Source organism: Sitophilus oryzae, unplaced genomic scaffold (genome assembly GCF_002938485.1).
Source record: "Sitophilus oryzae breed Bouriz unplaced genomic scaffold, Soryzae_2.0 scaffold_371_pilon_pilon, whole genome shotgun sequence".
In the NCBI taxonomy this organism is placed as follows: domain Eukaryota; kingdom Metazoa; phylum Arthropoda; class Insecta; order Coleoptera; family Curculionidae; genus Sitophilus; species Sitophilus oryzae.
Window position 1 is genome coordinate 176,307 of NW_022146942.1, and position 24,188 is coordinate 200,494.

General features: G+C 31.4%; 1 protein-coding gene across 2 annotated transcripts in view; it reads left to right on the forward strand.

Annotated features, from left to right (window-relative positions):
- Positions 1 to 24,188, forward strand: part of LOC115885092 (multidrug resistance-associated protein 4-like) — a 166,132-nt gene that overhangs the window by 9,737 nt on the left and 132,207 nt on the right. For both annotated transcript variants that reach the window (XM_030903877.1, XM_030903876.1), the window contains exon 2: positions 20,547 to 20,719. In XM_030903877.1, coding sequence (XP_030759737.1) covers positions 20,646 to 20,719 — 74 coding nt within the window. In that variant the 5' untranslated portion in view covers positions 20,547 to 20,645. The remainder of the gene's footprint in view (positions 1 to 20,546; positions 20,720 to 24,188) is intronic.

Genomic DNA, 24,188 nt, shown 5'->3' on the forward strand with positions numbered 1-24,188 from the left:
TTTTTAGACTATGGAATTATTATTTGACAGACAGTTTTTCTCTGTAAAAGTTTCAAATATCTTCTCTTTTCCGAAAATCAGATAATCATTAGTAGATACAGATTGTTTGATATCAATAATTCATCAAAACTTATAGAACATTTAAATCTGATGTAATAAATAGAAGTATCCATTTGATATATGTATAACTGCATAACGATGATTTTTTGTATAACTTGCTAACTATCGGTATTTCCGGTAGCACATCACTGAAAATATTTTTAATCGCGAGATTCCATTAAGAAACATTGTAGTTTTCTAGAAATTCCCAAAGCAAGCTCAGCTAGTATCATCCCATATAATAATATTATCTTAAAGATGTTCCTTTACTTTTTATCTGTAAAGAAATTATTTGTGAAAGACACGTCCCTGAAAATTGGTTTCCGGCTTTTATAACTCCGGAAAACGGATTGTATACCTATCAAATCTTCTGTGCTGGGTGGTCCCTTTCTGTTATATCTATTAGATATTATAATGTTTCTTTGGTGGATGTTAACTCTTTGATAAAAGCCAAACAATGACCTCCAGAAATTAAATATCTATACAGGGCGCTACAAATTCGGGGTACGAGCATTGGCATCTCGGTAACCGTAATAGATACTAACATGGTTAAATTGGGGCAAAATTGCGCTTTGGGATGTTCACCTAGATGCAATATTGATTTTCAAAAAAATCCGTTTTTCCAAAAAAACTCAGCAATCCTTGAAATGTTTGGTTTGGTGGTTTGGTTTACAACTTTTTTGATGACATCTTGGCGGACATCCCAAGGCGGCAACTTTGCACCAATTTAACCATCTTCGTATCTGTTACGGTTTCCGACATACCAATGCTCATACCTCGAATTTGTTAGCACCCTGTATAGCTTCTTTTTCTTACAGTGCCATAGTATATAGGTATAGAGCGTCGGCTATCTCTCGCATGTACTTGTGATGTGTGTCATCAGTGTTTCACAAGTACACGGGACCTACAGTTTATTACCGAATCCGAACGGCACTATTTGAGAGGCTGTCAGGGTTCGGAAGTAGTTAATTAAGACGTAATTTACCTGATTAACTATGTGTAGTTTTCCTTTAAAAACTACGTCTTTTCCCGTTCATTAACTACATGAAAACTACGTTAATAAACTATGTATTGATATTATGAATAATTTTCATTTGTATGAGGTGTAATAGAGATAATATGATGTAAATATTATATTTAAAGTCATATTTCTTCTGTTTTCTTAAATACATTATGTGTTTTTAAAGCTTCAACTTATTATAACCTCACCTCAAACCTTTGATATTTGAAAGTTACATACATAGGTTACATAAACTACACCCTCTACATCAACTACATTAACTACATGTAATGTAGTTTATGTAGTTTTTAAAAGTAACATGTAGTTTTCCGAACCCTGGAGGCTGTACAATGCAAATATACGCAAGGTGGTTTGCCATTGCCTTCCTTGAGGTGGCGGCTCGTTGGTCCCTCTATTTAGATAAATAAATATTTTTATTTAAATGTTGTTTTACAATATTAAAATTGCGGCGAAACAAATAAAATATTAAGTTAACACGACAAAAATTAAATGAAATATTAGTATTTCCATTATAAATCTACAATAAATTCGTGAAAATTTAGTTCACTCCTGTCTCCTGTCAATATCTTCTACAAGAGACTAGCATATGACATTACATTTTTTATCTAGTAGACGTATTTGTGCAAATTTAGATTGAGATATATGCAAAGATGTGTGCAAATTTTGATTTCACTCTGCATAAAAAAATAACTTTGTACTTTGTAGGGAAAGTAAAAGGAGTACAATAAAATGTACTGAATAAAGAGAGAAGAGGTAATATTTTTTTATACCATGCCCATGAAATAAAGCACCGGATTAAGTGGTTATGTAATAAACACTTCTAATTTTCTTCTCTCCAACTTACAAGATCGCCGTTGCGATTGCCTTCTAGACAGGTAAATACCGACCCAAGACTTTATGTTGCCGACAGGGTATACATTTTAACTCAGTAAAAGCAAGCATATGGTTAGCGAAATGATTTCCGGATTATAATAGCAGAGAATCATTGTCTTCTGCAAATTGCTTAGCATATAAAGCGTTTGTATTGTCATAAAAATGTTTCACATTATTGAATAATTACACAATTTCAATGGATTTCAAGGTTCCAATTCAAAACGCTTATTTATTCATGCTTATAATAACACCTTCTCATTAAGATATTCATTCATCTTAATAACATAAGATTTTCGAGATTTTTATACTTTTAATTCATCTAATTCTTACTCATTTTCTTTCCTTTTCACTATGACGAAAAAAGTAATAATCCCTAGAGCGTATTTAGTGGAAACAATTGTTTGTTCAAATGCCAAATAGTCGTTATCCAACGATATAAGCTGAATCAAGCTTTCCCAATAATTTTAGATAAAGAAAACAATAACTCTTCCTTTTAAAAGGGACCTAAAATCTATACTGTTTAAAATAAACTAATAATAAAAATTATAAATGTTAATAAAAAATTAAAATGTTAACAGAAAACTTGCGAACTAATTAATAGATAAACACACTTCAATCAAAAAACGTCAATAATATTAAAGGAATATCTAAAAAAGAAAGACTAAATAGACTAGAAAGTATAACAAGGACTATTTAAGTAAACTTATATAAAAAAATATATTTTCATATGTTTTTAATTAAGACGGTATGGAAATTTGGAAAATTTTAAACGGTATTAACCATTTTAAAATAAGTAAACATTTCTATGAATAATGCATTTTTTCTTAGTTAGTAGTAACTTAGTTTCGTAGTTAATAAAAAAGGTTTTCCTCTTGTTAAAGTATAATATCTATACTAATCTATACTAATATAAAATCTCCTTAAGTGACTGACTCACTGATTAATCACGATCCTGCTCAAACCACTCAACGTAAGAAGCTCAATTTTGGCATACAGGTTGATTCTAGGGTGTATAGGTTCGATAAGAAGGGATTTTACGAAATTCCAGTTCCAAGGGGGTGAAACCACCCCTCAAATATTACAATATTTTTTATTTAAGAAACGGTCAAGTTTCCGAAAACACGCTTAAACACGTATATTTTATTTTGTTTTTTTACATATTTGAAGGTTTTTTAAAAATGTATACAGGGTGTTTCAGAAAATATGACATTGAGTAATCACGATTCTGCTTAAACTGCTTGACGTTTAAAGCTGATTTTTGGCAAACGGATTGGCTGTGGGGTGTAAAGGTTCGATAAGGAGGGGTTTCTCGAATCTCAAATTCCAAGAGGCTGAAAACGCCCCTCAAATATTACAATATTTGTTATTTAAAAAACGGTTAGTCTTTCGGGAAAACGCTTGGACACGCATAATTTACTTTGTTTTTCACATATTCTGAATTTTTTAAAAAAATCATTCAAGGTGTTCCAAGAAGTTGGGTAATTGATTAACCACGATTCTGTTTAAACTGCTTGACGTAAAAAGCTTATTTTTGGCAAACGGATTTTTCGAAAATCAAATTCCAACGAGATGAAACTACCCCTCAAATATTACCAAGTTGTATAATAATATCGCCATATTGTTTTTTCTCATGCTGACATAAATTTGAGAAAATTTTATCCAGACTACTATGTTAATGGAAATTCTTGCTTTGCTTTATCATTGCCATTACAAATGATTAATTCGACGCGAACGAAGTCGCGGGTACACGCGTAATAAGTATAAAATTAAGACACGGTGAAACTCAGCTGTTTGAGACTTATCATATTAATTATATACTGAAATTAAAAAATATGATTTATTTGAATTATTTTGCAAGTATTTCTGCTTGGGCTGAGATTTTTACATAGTGTATTCTGAAAACAATTATTACAATTTACGACAAATCCTAAAAAATAATTTACAGGAATTGGTCTTTTAACAATACATTAGCGATAAATGTATTAAAAAAATATCTAAATATAACTATAAAGAACTTAAATATAAAACGAATATCTAAAGAATGAATAAAAAAATAAAGCCATAATTATTTCTATACTTCAAAAGCTAAAAAATAAAGGGAATCAATATACCTATCACGCATTTCATCTATAAATAAATACATTTAATTAATATATGGAGTGGGTTGTATTTAATTAACTCGTATATAAAAATATAATTATACAAGATTCAAGAATTATTACAAGAACTATTCCTGTAAATGGATAATTTATCAGCGTTCATTCTATTCTATATGAAGATCAAGTAATTGCCACAAATTTATCAGCCGCCTACAGTTAAACAGAACTCTTCCGCTAAAATATGTTGTAATATGATATATTATAATCAGTTAACTAGTTAAAACAGTTGCTATAGATTGAGCATCACTGCGTTATGCAAATATATTTTTTATTTATCAAATAAGCATATCTATTAAATACATTTAAATATTATTAAAAAATAATTATTCTTTAAATGTTATCTAATAATACTTGAAGTTACAAAATGGATATTTATACAGGGCGAGTTTCAAATATTATCGAGTACTCAAAAAATATCTTCTCTTAACCCTTTATTAAATAAGTCGTAAATATCCGAGTCATTTTGTTCTGGATTTTCTTTCTTGTAAATTTAAACTAATACCTATATTGCTATATTATCAAAAAACCCTCATAGACATGTTTCTGGAGTCCAAATATATTATTACACCTAAAAATATTTACTTATTTAAGACTAACCCTATACACAGTATATCCCTGGCCTGTCTTTACAAGAGGAAAACCATTTTTATTATTGACATTTTGAGGAAAATGCATCCTTCATAAAAATTTTCGCTTGTTCTAAAATGCTTAATCCCATTTATATTTTTCCAAATTTCCATACCGTTTTAGAGAAAATAAAAAAAAACATGAAAATATGGTCGAATTTTTTCCAAATCCTAAAAATCAAAAGGCGTTTCTATGGTTATATAATTTCGATTTCATTCTTTGATATATGGTTAATATCGTTATCATTAATTTGATTAACGTCATATTTTTATAGTTGTTAAAATTATCACATTTTCCAGTAACTATTGTTACACTTTCCGTAGCACTGAACTAAATAAAATTTGTGCTTTTTTAAAATTTTAAAACAGCAAAAAATATGACGTTAATTAAAATTCTGTCATCAACAATGTATCAAAGAATAAAATCGAAATTATATTACCATAGAAACGCGTTTTAATTTTTAGAATTTAGAAACTCTTTCTTTAATTTTCTCTAAAACGGTATGGAAATTTGGAAAAGTATAAATAGGATTAACGATTTTAGAACAAGCAAAAATTTTTATGAAGAATGCATTTTTCTCAAAATGTCAATAATAAAAAAGTTTTTTCTCCTGTAAAGACAATCCGGGGACATATTGTAGTTAAGACTCACCCTGTATATATACTTAGAGTGTCAAAAATAGTATACCAATCTTCAGTGGGTGATTCTTCAGATAAAAATAAACAACAAAAATTTCCAACGTTGAATTAAAAAATATGTCCAAGTATTATCGTAAAACTCGTAACTAAACTTTTTTATTGTTTCCAACGTGGTTTCATCACTGGTACTGGATTTTAGAGAATTTACGATTTTGATAACTGTACAATAGCTCAGAAATTCCTTTAAATAAGTTGTTAAACTATGCTAAATACTTAACAGTAAATTCTTTATTGAATTTTAACATTAGATTCTAATAAATTAATACTACTACAGCTATTTTTTTTAATTGTCTCTGTTCTAATAAATTATATGTAATGCAATGATACATAAAATTCTTATAATTTCCCTTTGTGTTCTTCAGTTTAACACTCTCCTGAAATTATGTACTTGAGACTGATTGCAGATGCCATAAAATTATGGTACGATCGGCCTATCATAAAAAAATGGCGCCGGGAGGCACGTATAGCCGCCCATACTAAAATATGTTAATATCTCGAAAACTGCGACTTTGACTGATTTTGATTGTTGCAAATATTATTCCTAATCTTACTTTGAAAACCGCGTTTCGCTAGCTACTGTAATTTTGGAGTTACGATTTTTTAACATTTTTACCCCCTCCCATACCCCCTTACCAACCCCCCACCCCCACCAAAAACTAATGGCCAGATTCTCGGGTGCCACAGTATTTTTGTGCCAAATATGGTTAAAATCGGTTCAGCGGTTTTTGAGTTATCGTGTTACAGACGGCAGACGGACAGACAGACAGACAGACAGACACCATGAAAATATTTTGTATTTAGGTCATTTATGACCCAAATAACTCATTTTGAGTGAAATTAAAAAAACATTTTTTTGCCAATCTTAATAGCCTACCATACCTATTGGTATGGTCGGCTAAAAATTGTGTATCCACTATGTGCGCATATCTGGAGTCGAATTTCCTAAAAGCTTTGAGTCTAAAATTTTTGAGTATTAAATTGAAGGATTTGAAGGACATGTTTAAAAAAGTGTAGTTTGAAATGTTGAAAAAGTAATAAATTAAGAATTAATAAATAATTTGATTCACTTTCACAAAAATTGTATTAAAATGATCACCTGTCCGTCTGAGGCCTCCATTCGGGTACCTCTATCCATGTGCCGAGTTTGGTTCCAATCGACCAATAATTAAGAAAGATCCTGATGCTTTCGTCCATTTAGAGGCATCGGTTCGAAACGTCGAGGGCATCATCCTGTAGCCCGTTCACAATTATACCGAAATCGACCCACATTTTTCATCAATATCAAATCGTTGGTCCCACCCTGATGAAGATGTAAATCGCAACGAAACGTCGTCGTATCCAACTTTGCTGGGTGGGACCGTGTGCACCGTCGCTCATAGCCTACCCACCAAATTTGGTCGCAATCGGACATCAACTATTGACATTTCTTACGTCAAAACTAACTGTCACAGTGATACATGTCGTACATGGTCAAGTTGGCCTTGGCCCATTCTATCGACATACCAAATTTCATTTAAATCGGATGATTTTTTGATTTCATTCATTCATGATGGGGATTCGTAGTGTACGAAACGTCGTCAAAATATCATGAGAAGATGGAGCCCTTCGAGTTCCATTTATATTCCGAGTTTCAGCCCCCTAGTTCACATAGGGCCCGAGTTACGACGCTCTAAAGACCCATTAAGAAAGTTGGATGCTTTTGATGATGATTAATGGGGAAAAATATACATTTACGACATTTTTTACGTAAAAAAGGTCTCTTGGTAAAAATCGCTACAAGTAATAGTTCTCGAGATATTTGGAATCGAAATTATCAAAACCTGTCTTCATTGACATAAATTAAACATGGTGCGTAAATAGTTATTAGACTGAAATCATAAATTTGAAATGATTTTGTGTCAAAAGTCAAAAGTTCAACGTACATCATTTCTTTCCAGAAAAAAATATGATTAATTTAAAATAATTAAAATTTACCAAATTTATTATTTCAAGCAAATAACTATCTACTCAAAGTGTTTATTTTTTGTCAATAGTGACATGTATTGACTACTTACATTCTAAATATCTTTAGGACCGTTGCTCGTAGCGATTTTTACCAAGAGACATTTATTACGTAAAAAGTCACAGAAATATTTTTTCACTCGGTAGTTTTATACAAGTACGGACAAAAAGTTATTACTCTTCAAAACAATTAAAACACATGCAGGTTGCGCCCCCTACAAATAGAAGTCATATTGACAACAAAATCAAATTTCTCAAGCCAAAAAACTCCCAGACACCAATTTTTACCCAAATATTGACGTTACATCAGAAATCTCTACACCCTGTATCTGCAAATCTACGCATTTTAGGACATACATTTATACGAACTTTTTTAATTATTTTTATCTGCAAAATATGCTGCCAAAGTTTCCGGAATACAGTTCAGACCACCCTGTATATCTATTACGAGTATATTTAATTATGTTATGAATTAAAATAGTTTTGTCCATTCGAATAGAAGACCCATATAAAACGCAAAAACTTTCCACTTTACGGTTCTTTGATTTTATTCATATGAAGGCATCAAATAGCTAATCTATGAAACCCGATAACATAATGAAAAACGCTAATTATCTTGGCCGGTCATCTCTGAGCGGTCCTCACGCAGCGTCTTCTTGATTACGACGATATAGTGCTACACTTGATATCCCAGGAAGTAGCGAATAGGATCTTTTACGCCTTCGGGATCTAACATCTGATAACGGACGCGATACGCACCCGTTGTAAATCGAGTTTTAATTGGATTTGATCGAGCGGAAAATCTGTTGCGGTTTGGCGGATGCCCCGGCTTCGAGTGGTTCTAGATTTAGATTTATTGCATACTGTAACCGTTAAAGTTATTGCATTTGGCGACAAGAAAAACAACCGACAAGTGTAAACTGATTAATATTTGTTATATTGCAATTAAGAAGGTAAAAGATCGTTTACAGCGGCGTAGCGTGGCGCCATTACCAAGGGATGTAATAAGTAACCGCAGTTAACATTTTACCGACACAATAAAACAAATTTCTTTTTTTTATTAATGTCTTTAATTTTGAAGTTACAAAAATAAAATACACAAAAAATGTAACAGGTTAAAAAAAACAATCAAACCAATTTAAAGAAAGAACTAAATTTAGGTAAAAAAAATTGTGTGCGCACTATGTGCGCATAATTGAAGTGAAATTTCTTCTTATTTTCATCTGTCTGTCTGTCCGTTTGAGGACTCCATTCGGATTCCTCTATCCACGTGCTGAGTTTGGTTCCAATCGACCAATAATTAAGAAAAATCCTGATGATTTCGTCCATTTAGAGGCATCGGTTCGAAACGTCGAGGGCGTCATCCTGTAGCCCGTTCCCAACTATGCCGAAATCGACCCATATTTTTCTTCAATATTAAATCGTTAGTTCCACCCTGATGAAGATGTAAACGAAACGTCATATCGAACTTTGCAGGGTGGGACCGTGTGCACCGTCGCTCACATAGCCTATCCACCAAATTTGGTCGCAATCGGACGACATCAACTATTGACGTTTCTTACGTCAAAACTAACTGTCACAGTGACACGTGTCGTGCATGGTCAAGTTGGCCTTGGCCCATTCTATCGACATACCAAATTTCATTTTAATCGGACGATTTTTTGATTTGATTCATTGATGATGGGGTTTCGTAGTGTACGAAACGTCGTCAAAATATCATGAGAAGATGGGGCTCTTCGAGTTCCATTTATATTCCGAGTTTCAGCACCCTAGTTCACATAGGGCCCGAGTTACGACGCTCTAAAGTCCCATTAAGAAAGTTGGATGACTTTTTTGCCATTGATGATATGGGGAAAAATATACATTTACGACGTTTTTACGTAAAGAAGGTCTCTTGGTAAAAATCGCTACAAGTAATAGTTCCCGAGATATTTGGAATCGAAATTATCAATACCTGTCTTTATTGACTTAAATTAAACATGTTAACTAAATAGTTATTAGACTGGCGTTCTCGTTAAATGTCGTTTCGTTCGGCGTTAGGCGTTTCGTTAACTTCTTTCTTGTGGCGGTATGCGGACCCGAGGCAAAAGACTTTTTTCATAAATCTCAGTGAAATAAGTAAACCTAGATATGTTGTTACGATGTTATCTCGTTAATTACATCTCGTTTTTTGTTGATGTATTTTCCACAAGATTAATAACTACAAATAACTACAACTTTTTTATTTTATTTTATAGAAAATGTCATTCTGGAATAGAATGTAGGTATACATTTTCACTTAAAAAAATAACATTTTAAACTTCAACATAAAGTTTTGACTGTACCAAATTATTATTTTTTTCAATTTTCTTTCCATATATGCTAATGAGCCACCTCGTTTCATTTGAAATTGAGTTATGATTATTCGATTTGGACATCTTTTAACCGATCAGGAAAAGTCACAAGAAACATGATTTAAAATACTATTTTTTAAGAGAAGATATCAAAAATTGACATATAATAAGTTATTCTATTCAAATAACGTAAGAATATACCGAGGGTACCATTTAAAAATCAAAATTTGTAGTCATTTCCGGTGAAACAGGAAGTGACCGCAACTAAATGAATACATCAATCAGTTCTGATTTATATCATATACCTCTATACCAAATATGGTTTTTTATCCCAAAAAATAAAAACGTTAGAGGGGTGAGCTTTTTTTGAGAAAACACCCATATCTTTATTAGTATAAAGCTATCAAGTAATTTATAACACATAATTACATGCAACAAATAAGAAATCTAGATGCAGATACGTCATTAATGTCGCGGGATCTTCTGTTTAATGCGTGTATGTTTTATATACAACTCCCGTATAACATAAATAATAATATGTAAAGCCACATGCGGGCACGTTTGGCAAAATACAGATGGTCCAGAATTTGTAATTTAACTGATATGTACATCGTTACAAAACTTAGCGATACAGTATCTAAACGACTCGCAACAGGAAGTTTTGTGATGGGAAATAGATATCTTTTAATTTTGGCGGATGTTGATGTTACGAACCTCTTTTCTAAATTATATTTTTGGTAAATTAATTGTGCGACCCGCGGCTTGTAAAATAATTGGTTTATAACGCTGTACAGGGTGTCACATTTTCCTCTGTTTTACAGTAGGGTATCTCGCTTATGGGTAGAGACACAAAGCTGCGGTTTTCACACCACTGTGCTACTTTTTTTTATGAAACTAGAAATGCTACACACAGATTTGTCCTAGCCCTCTTAGTTCCTGAAATACAGGGCGAAATTGAAAATGTTGCATTTTTCGATCCCCTTTATATTTTGGTTATCTTATAACTTATCGACAAGGTGAAAACGGATCCCAGTAGACATTTTCACGTAGAAACCAGTGGCGTAACTAGTTTTTCGTTGGGAGCTATCATTCTCGAAATATAACCTAAACTTATATCTTTTTAAATGGGAGACCCTGTATATTATTTTCTTTGTTAAATTTGCTCTGTCATGAGCTTTCTAAAATATAATATACCCTAGACTTATCATAAATAAGGTAAAAAATAATTTTTTTAACTTTTTTACATAAAACAACCTAGTTTAAAAGAGTATTATATTACTTTATTTAATTTAACCAGGTAATTTTGTTTTCCATATTTTTTTTTCATAAACTGCATTGAAAATGAGCTTATGCAGCTTTTTGATTTGATGGCCAATTTTGAAAATAAAAATAGAGAATAAATAAAAATCCCGTACTAGTAAAATACGCTTCGTTCGACCAAATGATCTTCTTGTGAAAATTATTCACTCTTTCACACATGTCGATGTACCAGTTGCAAAACTCGACTATACGCGCAGGATCCCCAGGGTAAAGATGATGCACAAGTTTATGTTTATAAGGTTTGAATTTAAATTGTTTTAAAATTTTTTGCAATTTGGTTTTAGATACACCCACATCTTCCTCTATGCATCTACAAGATGTCTCTAGTGTGGCTTCAACTGATGCCAAAACATTTACCTCAGATACTTCATTTTCTTTGTTTTATCTTTTTGATCTGGGTTTGTTAAAACATCCATATTGAATCAGGTGGCTCTGTATTTTCCGAAATATGCACTTATCTGGCTGTTTTCTGTCGGGATATCTGGAATACGATAAATTACAATGTTTTAATTACAAGGATACCTGTATCCGGTATACCAGACATAATACCTACCTGTCCAAATAGAGCTCTGCCGCTGCATCAGAATCTTCGTTGGCTAACATAAAACATTTATTGACGTCATATTTTTCAAAACAATCAAAATTATGTTGTTCTGTCATGTTTAGTACCCACAGTGAATCAAAAAACAACACAGAAACTAGCATGGAAAAGACAATAGCCAAAATTTGACGTTGGATAAATTATTCAATTGCCATGACTATCTATTATTAACCGACTGCCTATGTTAAAAAATTAAAAATAGTTATTTTTTATACAAGACGATAAAATGGTATTTCATCGTCGACCGAAAAGATTAATTCACTCGCGATTTCATCGCTCGTGAATTAATTTCGTGAGACGATAATGCAATTTTATCGTCGTGTATAAAACAATATTTTTTCCATAGCGAGTTACGTTTTAAAAAATATTTAGAAATAATTATTTCAAAGAATTTATTACGAGTAGAAAAAATATTGTGCGGGGTTGGCGTTGGTTTCTATGTAATTTGACAAATAAATAAAGCTGTCTCTTTAGTTGTCAGTTCTGAGTCAATATTTTTTAATTCTCTTTAATGTCGATTGCTGATTGAATTGGAGCCAGAAATGGCTCAAAACGAAATAAATAAATTACCAACAGATATTCAGGCGAATATGAGGCGACAAACGCCATATCCAAACTACTTCCATTTATCTCCCGAATAACTTATGAAAAGGAATACAAAAATTTTCAAAAATGGAAGCAATTAAAAAAGGTACGAGAAGAAATAAAGTTTTTAACCTATCCTCGCTGTTAAAGTATCATTTGATCTACCCTTGCGGATAAAGTACTATTTTATCTACTATTTTTGATAGATATAAGGCAATTTTAATAGTTGCTATGGAAAAAATGTATTTTTTACTTTGTTTATGAAAATAAGGCTAGGGTATATTATATTTTAGAAAAGTCATGACAAGGCAAAATTAATAAAAAATAAAATACAGGGTGTCCCATTTAAAAAAAACATAAGTTTAGGTTATATTTCGAGAATGACAGCTCCCAACAAAAAAACTAGTTACGCCACTTTCGATGAGTTATAAGATAACCGAGAAAAAAATGACTCCGTATTTCAGTTGGCAGTGAAAATATCGATAGGACATTAAACATGTCTCATCAGAAATCGAGCTCATGATATCTTTGTCGGATTTGCTCTATCTAGACAGGAAATAGGTTTTCTCTGTTAAAACAGACCAATTTCGACCACCCTGTACTCTCTTTAGAATAACACTGTTTATCATATGAATCTCTGTCATGTTTTCAGTAAAAAGTCTTGTTTTATTCTTAAAATGTTATAAGCAAGGCCAACGCATCCGCGCATAAATTGTTTACTTAGCAAATCTAGGACGTTTTCTACGACTATACAACGGTGTATTTTATCATACGTAATAAATTGCGTTAAGCAATTAGATGACAATAAATTTTAACCTCTCCAAAAGCAAATAATTTATCAGAGATAGCGTGTAATATTGGCGAATGATCGAGGCAAATGATTGAATATATTTTTGCTGATTCATTTATTAACGACATACATATTTTTTGCTTTTATCTTGCTGTTTACACGCTATAGCGGTACATGGTTTTGATCCTACAATTAGCATACTTAAATACTTAATGTCATTGTAACTATTTAGTTTTTCTCTCTCTTCCTAGAATTTTGTTTTATAATTTTATTTAGACAACTATTTAAACTAAACGGTACTGGTATTTTAAAAATAAACTTAACATGTTATTGGAAATACATAATTCATAGTTTTTCTGATATATAAGGTGTAAATGAATAACTGCCAGTAAAATCAGAAAAAATACGGAGATTTTTCATACAAAATGTGTTGATAATCGGGTTTGACTATAAAATAAGTTAGGATATAGTTATTAAGTCATTATGAACGAAAATTATATCTCTCTCTATTATTTAGAAACAAAGTAAAATGCCAATTTTTAACATACAGACTTGGTTGCTATTCATCATTATGTTTATAAGGTAATTATATTTTTTTCCATAGCAACTGTTGAAATTGCCTTATATCTATCAAAAATAGTAGATAAAATAGTACTTTAAGAGCAAGGGTAGATTAAATGATACTTTAACAGCTTAACAGCAGGATAGGTTAAAAACTTTATTTCTTCTAGCACGTTTTTTAATTGCGTCCATTTTTGAAAATTTTTGTATTCCTTTTCATAGGTTATTCGGGATTTAAATGGAAGTAGTTTGGATATGGCGTTTGTCGCCTCAGCCTGAATATCTGTTGGTAATTTACTTATTTCGTTTTGAGCCATTTCTGGCTCCAATTCAATCAGCAATCGACACGAAAGAGAGTTAAAAAATATTGACTCAAAACTGACAACTAAAGAGACAGCTTTATTTATTTGTCAAATTACATAGAAACCAACGCCAAACCAGCACAATATATTTTCTACTCGTAATAAATTCCTTAAAATAATAATTTCTGAATATTTTTCAAAACGTAACTCGTTATGGAAAAAAATATTGTTTTATACACGACGATTTTCAAGACAAGATCAAGACAAGAAATTATTTTTGGTTTTCAAGACAAGACGAGAAATTACTTCTCAAGATCCAGATTTCTTGACAAGAAATCAAGAAATGAAATTTCTTGAAAATATAAAATAAAAAAGAAATACTCATTTACTTAGGTATTTGTATATTATATGAGTTTTTAAATTTTCGATCGAAATTTTTGAATTAATTGATGGATGCAAAAATTATTAAACAAAAAAATATATGTACGAAGCAGCACTTTGTCGGATGTTCAAAGTTGACATAAGTACATCCAAAGTCGGATGTCCAAAGTTGGCATACTGTGGGCCAAATTAAATTGAAACCTTTTTTAATGCCTAATATAATTTTTGAATTTTTAAATGTTTTTTTTATAATTTTTTAGATATGTTATGTTATGGTCTACGATATTAGAATAATAAAAACTTTGCAAAGCGGGTCTACTTCAGTGGCATACAGACTTTTTGAATTAACGTAAAACTTTTAAAATAAAAAAATAATACATTTTAATGTACTGAATCTAAAATCTGAACTAAAATCTAATGCCACTGAAGTAATAGAGTAGTTTTTATCATTGTTGTTTTTACTGTTTTTATCCGTAGTAGTATTATCACCGTCACTATACTGTCAAAGTCACTAATTAACTAACTAAATTTCTCTACGTCCAGGTGTCTAAGGTGGTAGGTATTCTGAACGATTCAATTACGAATGGCTTAGATTTTCTGCTCAACGAACCATCACAGTCACTCATTTTAATGTTAGATAATAATAATAATAATAATTAACAAAATTATGTAAATGTGATGATTTTGGCTACTGTAGTATAATGAGCCCAAAGTTTTTGAATTTTTTGAAAATTAGATGCCTGACCCTAGATTGTACACATAAAGCATAAACATCACATTAACCAATCACACCGCGACTTTTAAACAGGGGGTTCCCCTTTAATAAATGAATTTTAAACGGGGGTTCCCCTTTTGTCAAGATATCAAGAAATTTCAAGATTTCTTGAATCAAGACAAGAAATCAACTCTCAAGAAATGGTCAAGACAAGATTTTTTTTAATTCTTGAAAATATTTCAAGACAAGACAAGAAATTGCTTGTCAAGACAAGATTTCTTGTCTTGCCGATCCCTAATGAAAACCAACTTCGATTGATGGTTATTGAGTTGGCCCTCCTGATTAAGGCCACCAAAGACTGCACCCTTGTTTTTAAAGACCAAAAAACGAAAAACGCATTGTTCTAAATTATTGTCAACAGTTTTCCGAGTTCTTAAAATAATTCTTATCATTGTTTAATTTTATTATAAATCTTATCTGGTTAGTGTTATTTTACAGAATTTATTATATTATGATTTCGGAATCTTTTAAATATATTTTGCATTTAAATATGTCAGTATATCAAGAATAATCTCGATCAACATGAATCTCTTATCAAATACAATTTGTAAACATATATTTAAGATACTTTTGTATTCTTTTTAGGATAGAGATTTGCTAAATGTAGGTAGTATGTATTATAATAGAATTACTAACTATATTATAATATGATACCGAAGTTTACTAAATAAATACATTATATTAACACTATAATATCTAGGATTGTTTACCCATTTAGATTGCCCAAATTTCGCATTTCATGTTCTAGGTCATAATTTAGGTAATTTCGTAACTGTGTTAAACCCATAGACAAACTAACAAAAGCAAGACGCGTCAACGCTGTACTGCAAAACGGTAACAAGTTTGATAAGAGTTTATTACCGCGCTTGCGTCAACTGGTCTTTTAGACGAGGACGGTTTACTTATGGATTGTGTATTTTGTAGTAGCCTTTTAGACAAGGATGTTTAATTAAAAAGCGTTTATTAAAATCAAATAAATTTATCGGTAAAATAAACAATAATTTCTGGACATAACAGATATAAAAACAAAAGTTTAATAAACGAAAACGTATTCCTCTTATTAAAATAACAAAAAAGATGATAAAAAAACAACAGTTATGGTAAACGAAATAAAAGCATTATTCTTCAAAAGGTACAAAAAAATTATTATGTATATTATAATATTAATAATAGGAACAACAAGAAACATCTTAAAAATATACAACTTTTTCAAATATAAAACATAAACTTCACATTTTCACAAGAATTTTCAAAAATATTAACATTTCGAGTCTATTATAAAATATAAAGCACAAAAATTCAAATCATAAAAAGATTAAAAAGATAAAGATTCTTATAACTTACAGTCAATTTGTAGGACCTTCGTTTTGTCTACGTTAGCGATGTAACCACAATAATATGTATAATCACAGTAATTATTATGTTCTTCATAAATGTAAAATGTATTAAATTATTTGTTTTCGTTTTGTACGCTAATAAAATAATAGTAATAACCAAACAAAACGCAAAATCAGGAATTCAATAGTTCGTTCAAGGATGGTTCAGGCAAAAACGTTTTTCGTTTTATTTAGGTTAGGTTTGACGAGTGCGACTGCGCGATGATTTCTGACTCAACTGGCCAGCGCAAAAACAATAATTCGACTTCCTCAATCCTTTGAAAAGTCTTGCTTTTGTTAGTTTGTCTATGGCAGGGGCGTAGATAGGTGTATGCTATGGGGGTGGTACTATGATTAAGTCGCAAAAAAAATCACCGTCGGAATTTTTTTGTCGAATTAAAACGACGGCGATTTTTTTGTCTTCAAAAAGATATAAAAACATAACACAAAAATTAAAATATAGATTTGTAAATAACAGAAACAAAAATGAAACAACGACGTTTATTAGTTAATTTTCTATAAACTATAAAAAAAACTCTAAACTATCAAAAAAACTATAAAACTATAAACTATAAATAAAACTACAAAAACAAAATCAAGTTTTCTAGTACGCTGTTTGGAAAAACCTATCAATAACAGCATCAACATTTATTTCAATATCTTTATGGATATTGATTAGAGTTAACCCCACTAATCTGTCCTGGCCAATAAGAACACTTTGTGTGCTTTTAATTAGGTCGAACATATTATAAACGATAAATCAACATAATTAAAAGCATACAAAGTGTTCTTATGTCGGATTTTAATTAAAAAAAATCCTTTCATAGTCAATGACTATTTCAATTCTCGTATCTCATCAAGCGTCAGGGGGGGGTACTGTCCCCCAGTACCCCCCCTTATCTACGCCCTTGGTCTATGGTTAAACCATAAGTATATTATGTTGTAACAAACAATGGTAGGCACATCATATTATTATAATAGTTTAGGATTAATTATTTGCTATACTTTTCACTAATTAAATATACATTTTATTTTATACGTGTATTTTATAAAATGATTAATGACAACAGCGTGAAAAGCATAGTCCCCATACAAGCTCGATATTGTGACACTAAAGGTACATTCAGGCTGAGAGCGTCGAGCGTCGCTGATCCTTTAAATTTCGAAAAAATGTGATTAATTATGACATTTTAATCAAAAACTAATATTGCTCTATACCTTTTTGTAAAACTATTTAATTTGAAAACTAATGAAACTAAGAAAAATCAATCTAAGATGATGTGTCTACTAGCAATATATTTAGCAGCGATTTGGAACATCTGGATAGACTCATATTTTTAGCTACATATTATTAATAGTACCTATTGGTTTATTTACATTTCATTTTTGTAGGTGGAAATTATAAAAAAATTACTCTAGTGTACTAAAGTTTTGCATTATTTATACTTTGTGTTATGTTTTCTCAATGTTTAGAAAAGAAATCTGGATTTACCATCAAAACGTACACCATTATATGTTTGTTTTTTATGTCATAACATCAACCTACTGATAATTCTCGATAAATCACTATTATGAAATTTTGCGAAAAGCACAAAAATATTTATATTTTGTAAAAGGGTTCACTGATTTTGGAACACATGGGCATAAACTTGTTAATAATTTAATCTTGAATATATACAATATACAAATTTGGTTAACCAACAAAACATATTTAACGTTTTCAATCCAAGTATCGCCACAAGCAAAATGAGAATCTAATTTCAAATATGGAAATCTAAAAATATTATGATAAAATTCTTTAGTCATTTTTTTACAAATACGTGTATTGTCACTTATCCGATAGTCAAGCAGCCTAAAGAGAGACCAACTCAGTAGCCATTACATCGAAGTTGGTCAAAGAATGTCTAGAACGTGGAAACCAAGTTAAAGCAAAAAAAAACCAAGCGCCTGGAAGACCCCATCCGTAACCTGGATTTAGAATCCTCCAACGGTTTAAGACACTTGAAGACATTTCTCAGGACTCACCATCGATAAAAAATCAAAGTTTTTTCTTGATTTAAGTAAGAACAATCTTCGGATTGTCACGGAGTTTTTAATATGACCCTGTCTCCTGAATGAACATCTTAGTAGATAGAAGCTAAGAAATAACGGTAAATGCAGATTCTGTGGGGAAAATGGGGACACACAAAAATATCACTGAGTCGGCAACCATTCGTGCCATAAACTTTGGTATGACTGATTTTGGAGATGAAGAACTAACCTCTGTAAAACCGTCGTAGATACTGGCATTTGTCAAAGTTCTCAGACTGTATGACGAGTTATAACTCAAGAAAGGAGGTCACAATAGATCTATAAGGTCGTGGTGATTAACTTTTCTCCTCCCATACAATCTATAAATTGTGACTTTTTACGTTCTAATGGCTATGTTTGTAATTATTTAATTTTCTAATGTGAACATAGTACTAAGATGAGTATTGATATATTTTGTAGCTTTACTAATAGACTTTTCTGGACATGAGAATTAACGCTTTATAAAATTAGGTTTATCTCCTTCTTGCAACTGAGATTGGCAATTTCATCGATTGGATTGATATCATGGCGATTTCGAGTTTGTTCACAACAGCAGAAAACTAAGATTGAACCACTCCCTTAGATTCCTTAGGCATGATATTTTTTTTCTTGCAAAACTTCTTTTGTCTCTCTCTATTATTTCCTTTCATAACTAGTCTTAGTAGAACGTAGCGGTCTTCTCTCATGATATGTCCCAACTATTTCTGTTTCTGTTTTTAATTGATGTTTATTATTTCTTAATTTTTATTCGTAGTATTTTGCAACTTTCCCAAGTTGGTAACATTGTTCGTCCAGGAAAAAATTTCCTGGAAATTATGTAAGAATTCTTCGGTAGTCCAGGCTTTACGGTAGACTATAGTTTTATTAAGTTTTAATAATAATTTAATATTAATTAATAAAGATAAATTTAATATAAATTGTTAGTTACTAAAACTAGTCATGCCAAATTATATTTTAGTATTGGTTATTAGTAAAATTTTACGAGCTTAAGTATAATTATAAAACCATTCCTATTTATAAATGACATACATACATAAGCGTGTACAATGTGTGGAACCCTTGTATTTAAGTAGTAATTTGAAACGTCTGAATTGATTCCGCATTAGGGTATTTTTAGCTCTGTACTAGATTTGTGAAAACGTTGTTTATATACAGGGCGCCAAAAAAATAGTGTATCTAACTTTGATGAGTGATTGATAGAAATAAAACAAAGAGTTCCTATAAACATATGCCCTAAAATACTTCCCGAGGAAGTTACAGACCTCGAAAGGTTAAACATATTTTGTTTATTTTTAAGAACATTGCTAAACCGTTTTTCCTGAAATTTGGTACTCTTACACACATTTTAATGCCAAAGCAGTTTATTCAGTAACAGCCCTAAAAGGGTACTTTCCATTAAGGTAGAGAGTGCTACTGGTGGTACTTCTTTTATCCTTCCGGGTGCGTCTCAAAAGTGGCTCACCCCTATAACTTTTTTATTTTTTCAGATAAAACAACGAGATTTGGTATGTTAGTATATGACATAAATTGGGATTGATTGACGTATATATAGTATAAGGCATAAATTAGGGTCGGTTGACATATTCAATTGTTTTCGGTCACTTCCGGTTCAACGGAAATTACTACAACTTTTGATTTTTAAATAGCACCCTCGGTATTTTAAATTTCAATCTAGAATGCCATGGCTGTGTTAAAAACACTAATTTTTAATCAAGGAGCCTTGGAAAAATAAATTTCATCGTCCAATGTTTTTAGTGTCTTGTCCTGGCCGGTTAAAAGATGCCCAAATCGGTTTTTTAATCATGTCTAACGAGGGTGGCTCATTGGCATATTTGGAAACACAGCTACAGATGCCCGACGCACTATTGACCCTGTATAGTTAAAGTATTATTAATTGCCGGTTGCTGATAATTGAGTAGTATATTGTTTTGATCTACTTCATTAATATTTTTCTAATGAATGTTTTCTTTTCAGATTCAAATAAGACTGTTAAAGTGCCAAACCTGCATAGGAGTTAAGACATTTGTTACTAGTGGATTTTGAAGAGTTTATGGTTCTTTCTAATTATACACCATGGATTTTACAAAAGAAAACGTCAATCCCAATCCTAGAGATAAAGCCACACCATTCGGTCTGATCTTTTTCACGTAAGTCACTTTTTAACTAAAACATACTTTTGTATATTGATTAAATCATATTACCATACAACATTTTTTATGTTATTAATTTTAGGAATAAAATATTATTCGTTCGTGAGGTGTATATTTTGCAATGTGTTTAATGTTCCGTTAAAGGAATTCTGATTTACATACATTATAAATCAAAAATATTTTAGAATTTGTATTTAGTCACATAAAAAATCGAATATATTTATGTACCTAGAACGTCCATTTTTGTATTATAAAATATGTATAATAACTTAAAATTTAACATATTTGACTATAGAAATTTTACTTTTTAAACTTTTATTAATTAAATATATTTGGTTTTACTTTAAATATTTATATTATTGTAGGTATTAATAATTAACTAAACTAACTAAAACGTTTAACTAACGAAATTGAAACTAAGCTTCCAAAGACGGCAACGTATTTAAGGCAGGTTTCCTGTAATATTATATTTGAATATATTATACAGGGTGAGTCTTAAATAAGTGCAAATATTTTCAGGACAGGTAGATCTCGATAAAAGAAACATATTTTCTCTTTTACCGTTTTTAAAATAACAGAGATGTTTTGCTTTGAAAATTTAAAAAAAATTGATTATTCGCTTAAGTTTTGAGAACCACTGAATCTTCTCTGGGTTTTCTTTCTTGTAAATTTAATCTACTATCTATGTTGCCATATTATAAGGATATGTGTTTTTTTAACTAAAAATTGAAAACATTTCCAAAACATTTTTCAAAAAAAAATTATTTTCGCGAAAAAAACCTCATAGAGGTATTCCTGGGGTCGAAATATACTACCCCTTAAAATATTTACACTTATGTACTCACCTTGGATATACAGGGTGACACACCTCATTCGCCTCGGTTGATTATACGAAAACGAAAAGATGTAGAAACAAAATATTTTATGGGTATATGTGGGAAGGCAATGTGGACAATTTAAAATTATTTTGAAATATACAGGGTGTTTCAGAACTAAGATCCATACCAAAGTTATATTTTTCTTATGGAACACCCGGTATTTTATCGACTAGTTTTAGTTAGTTTTATCACTTTGATTCCTTGGCCCAAAAGGGTTACATATTTTTAAAATCTTTTAAACATATGAAACCCTTGTAATAAATGCCTTTTTTTGGGACCAAATAATCCAAAAATGAAATAAAATACCGGGTGTTCCATAAGAAAAAATATAACTTTGGTATGGATCTTAGTTCTGAAACACCCTGTACACTTCAAAATAATTTTAAATTGTGCACATTGCCTCCCTACATATACCCATGAAATATTTTGTTTCTATATCTTTCTGTTTCGTATAATCAACCGAGGCGACTGAAGTGCGCCACTCTGTATAATTCCAAATTAACATTTGTGGTGATTTAAAGAATTATTGCAAGATTTTTCTACTAAACAGCTGCATTAACACAAAATTATTATTTACGGTAACACAAAGTAATCATTTCCATAGAAAATAGCAGGTGTTCAGATCAACGCAAAGAATGGAATTACATTTTATTTCAAGTCGACACCTATAATATTACAGATACTATGTATAGAAACTGAAAGTAGAGATGTTAGTAGAGGTGTGTAGTTCGTGAACGAACTAGTTCCAATGAACTATTCCGACTCCGGAATGAAAGGAACTAGTTCCTGGCTTCTCAAAGGACTAGTTCCTCAGGACCTATTCCGGGATCGAGACTGTGTCCGATATAGAATAATATGCGACGGCGACGGATCGGCTAGCGCGCGTAGCCCGATGGTAGGCAGGAGTGGGGAGTGCCAGACGTACGTTATCGGATCCGGACCTAGAGGAACTAAACTAAATAAAAGACTAGTTTACGTAAGAAGTGTCTAGTCCTAGTAGTCAACTATTAAGCTTGACCAATCAGGTTGGTTAGCGTGGTTATTTGGAGTGTGTTAATTCATTCGTGTTTGTCAAAAACTCTAACGTGATTGGTCGGGCTTAACAGTTGCCTGCTAGGGCTAGACACAAGTGTTTACGTACGAACCGATCGGGCAAGCGCGATCGTTGCTTAGCGTGGTTATTTGGAGTGCCAATTCATGCCGTGTTTGTCAAAAACTCCTAACGTGATTGGTCGGGCTTAATAAAAGCCTTGTGGGCTAGACACAAGCAGGCAACTATTAACCGATCCGACCAATCACGTTCGATGCTTTTGGCAGGAAATGGAGTAACAGCCTTATGCCGTACGTTAACCAACGGATCCGTCAAGCCTAAAGGAACTAGAGGAACTAAATAAAAGACTAGTTTACGTATGGATCAGCCAGCGCGATTGATGCTAGGCAGGCGTGGGGAGTGCGAGCCGTATGTTATCGGATCCGGACATAGAGCAACTATTAAAAGACTAGTTCACGGGAATCTATTCAGTCGGCAGATCCGAGATATAATACAAGGCGACGACGATGGATTCGGCCTTGTCTATTGCCGCAGCCGGCGCGGCGTAATTACCACAGAAAATTGTCGTGGATACTGTTTTTGATTTTTAGTTTGTTTTTGAAATATTTTATGGGAATGTTTCACTTTAGGTCCCTAAAATTAAGAAACATCTTATAAAACGAAGTAGATATTCTGAATTTTTAGACAAAAAAAAAACTTGAAGTGAGGAAAAATGCAATTTTTCGTAAAATTTTTGTAATATTTGCTCCAATTGATTTGTGATATAGTTTTTTAAATTCTGATTTGAGTTTTTTTTAAAAAAAATTTTATCTGCTATAAAACTTACCTATATGTTTTTAACATACACAATTACACGTCTCGTTATATCTCCGTACATTATGAAAATTATACAGATCATACTGTGAATAGTTCTGACTGACAACGAAACGCATTAGCAAGCAAGGGGGATGTCAATGTTAGTCGGGAACTATTGTGAATTAAAGACCTAGTTCAAGGAACTATTCCTCTGGAGGAACTAGAACTAAGGAACTAGTTCCTCCCAAGGAACTACAATTCCCACCTCTAGATGTTAGTTTAAGTAACACTAAAAATTTGCATCTTACAAGATACCAAGAAACATGTTTCTGATAAATGAGAAGATACTTCGCCCTATACGTTCCAACTATACTACAATAACTTTTCTCGAAATGCTTAGTAGGTATACGAGTATCGCAACAGCAGATTTTTTAAAATTTTTACAGTTACAGTGTGTCTGAAATTGTACAAACATTTGATCGTAGATGATCTCCTAAGAATTAATAATGAAACGAGTTGGTAATAACTATTTTTTTTAGAAATAAAAAAGATAGTCTTAGATTAGAAATTCAATATGCTAAAAAAGTTCACAAATTTTTCATGGCTCATATTGAAAATTTTTTAGTTCATCCTCAATTAAATATGGAAATAATGTGGATTTTTGCAAATATTGTGAACCTATAATTTTCGATTTTTTCTCGTGAGTTCTTCTTCTTCTATTAGCATGGAGCTTATAATTATT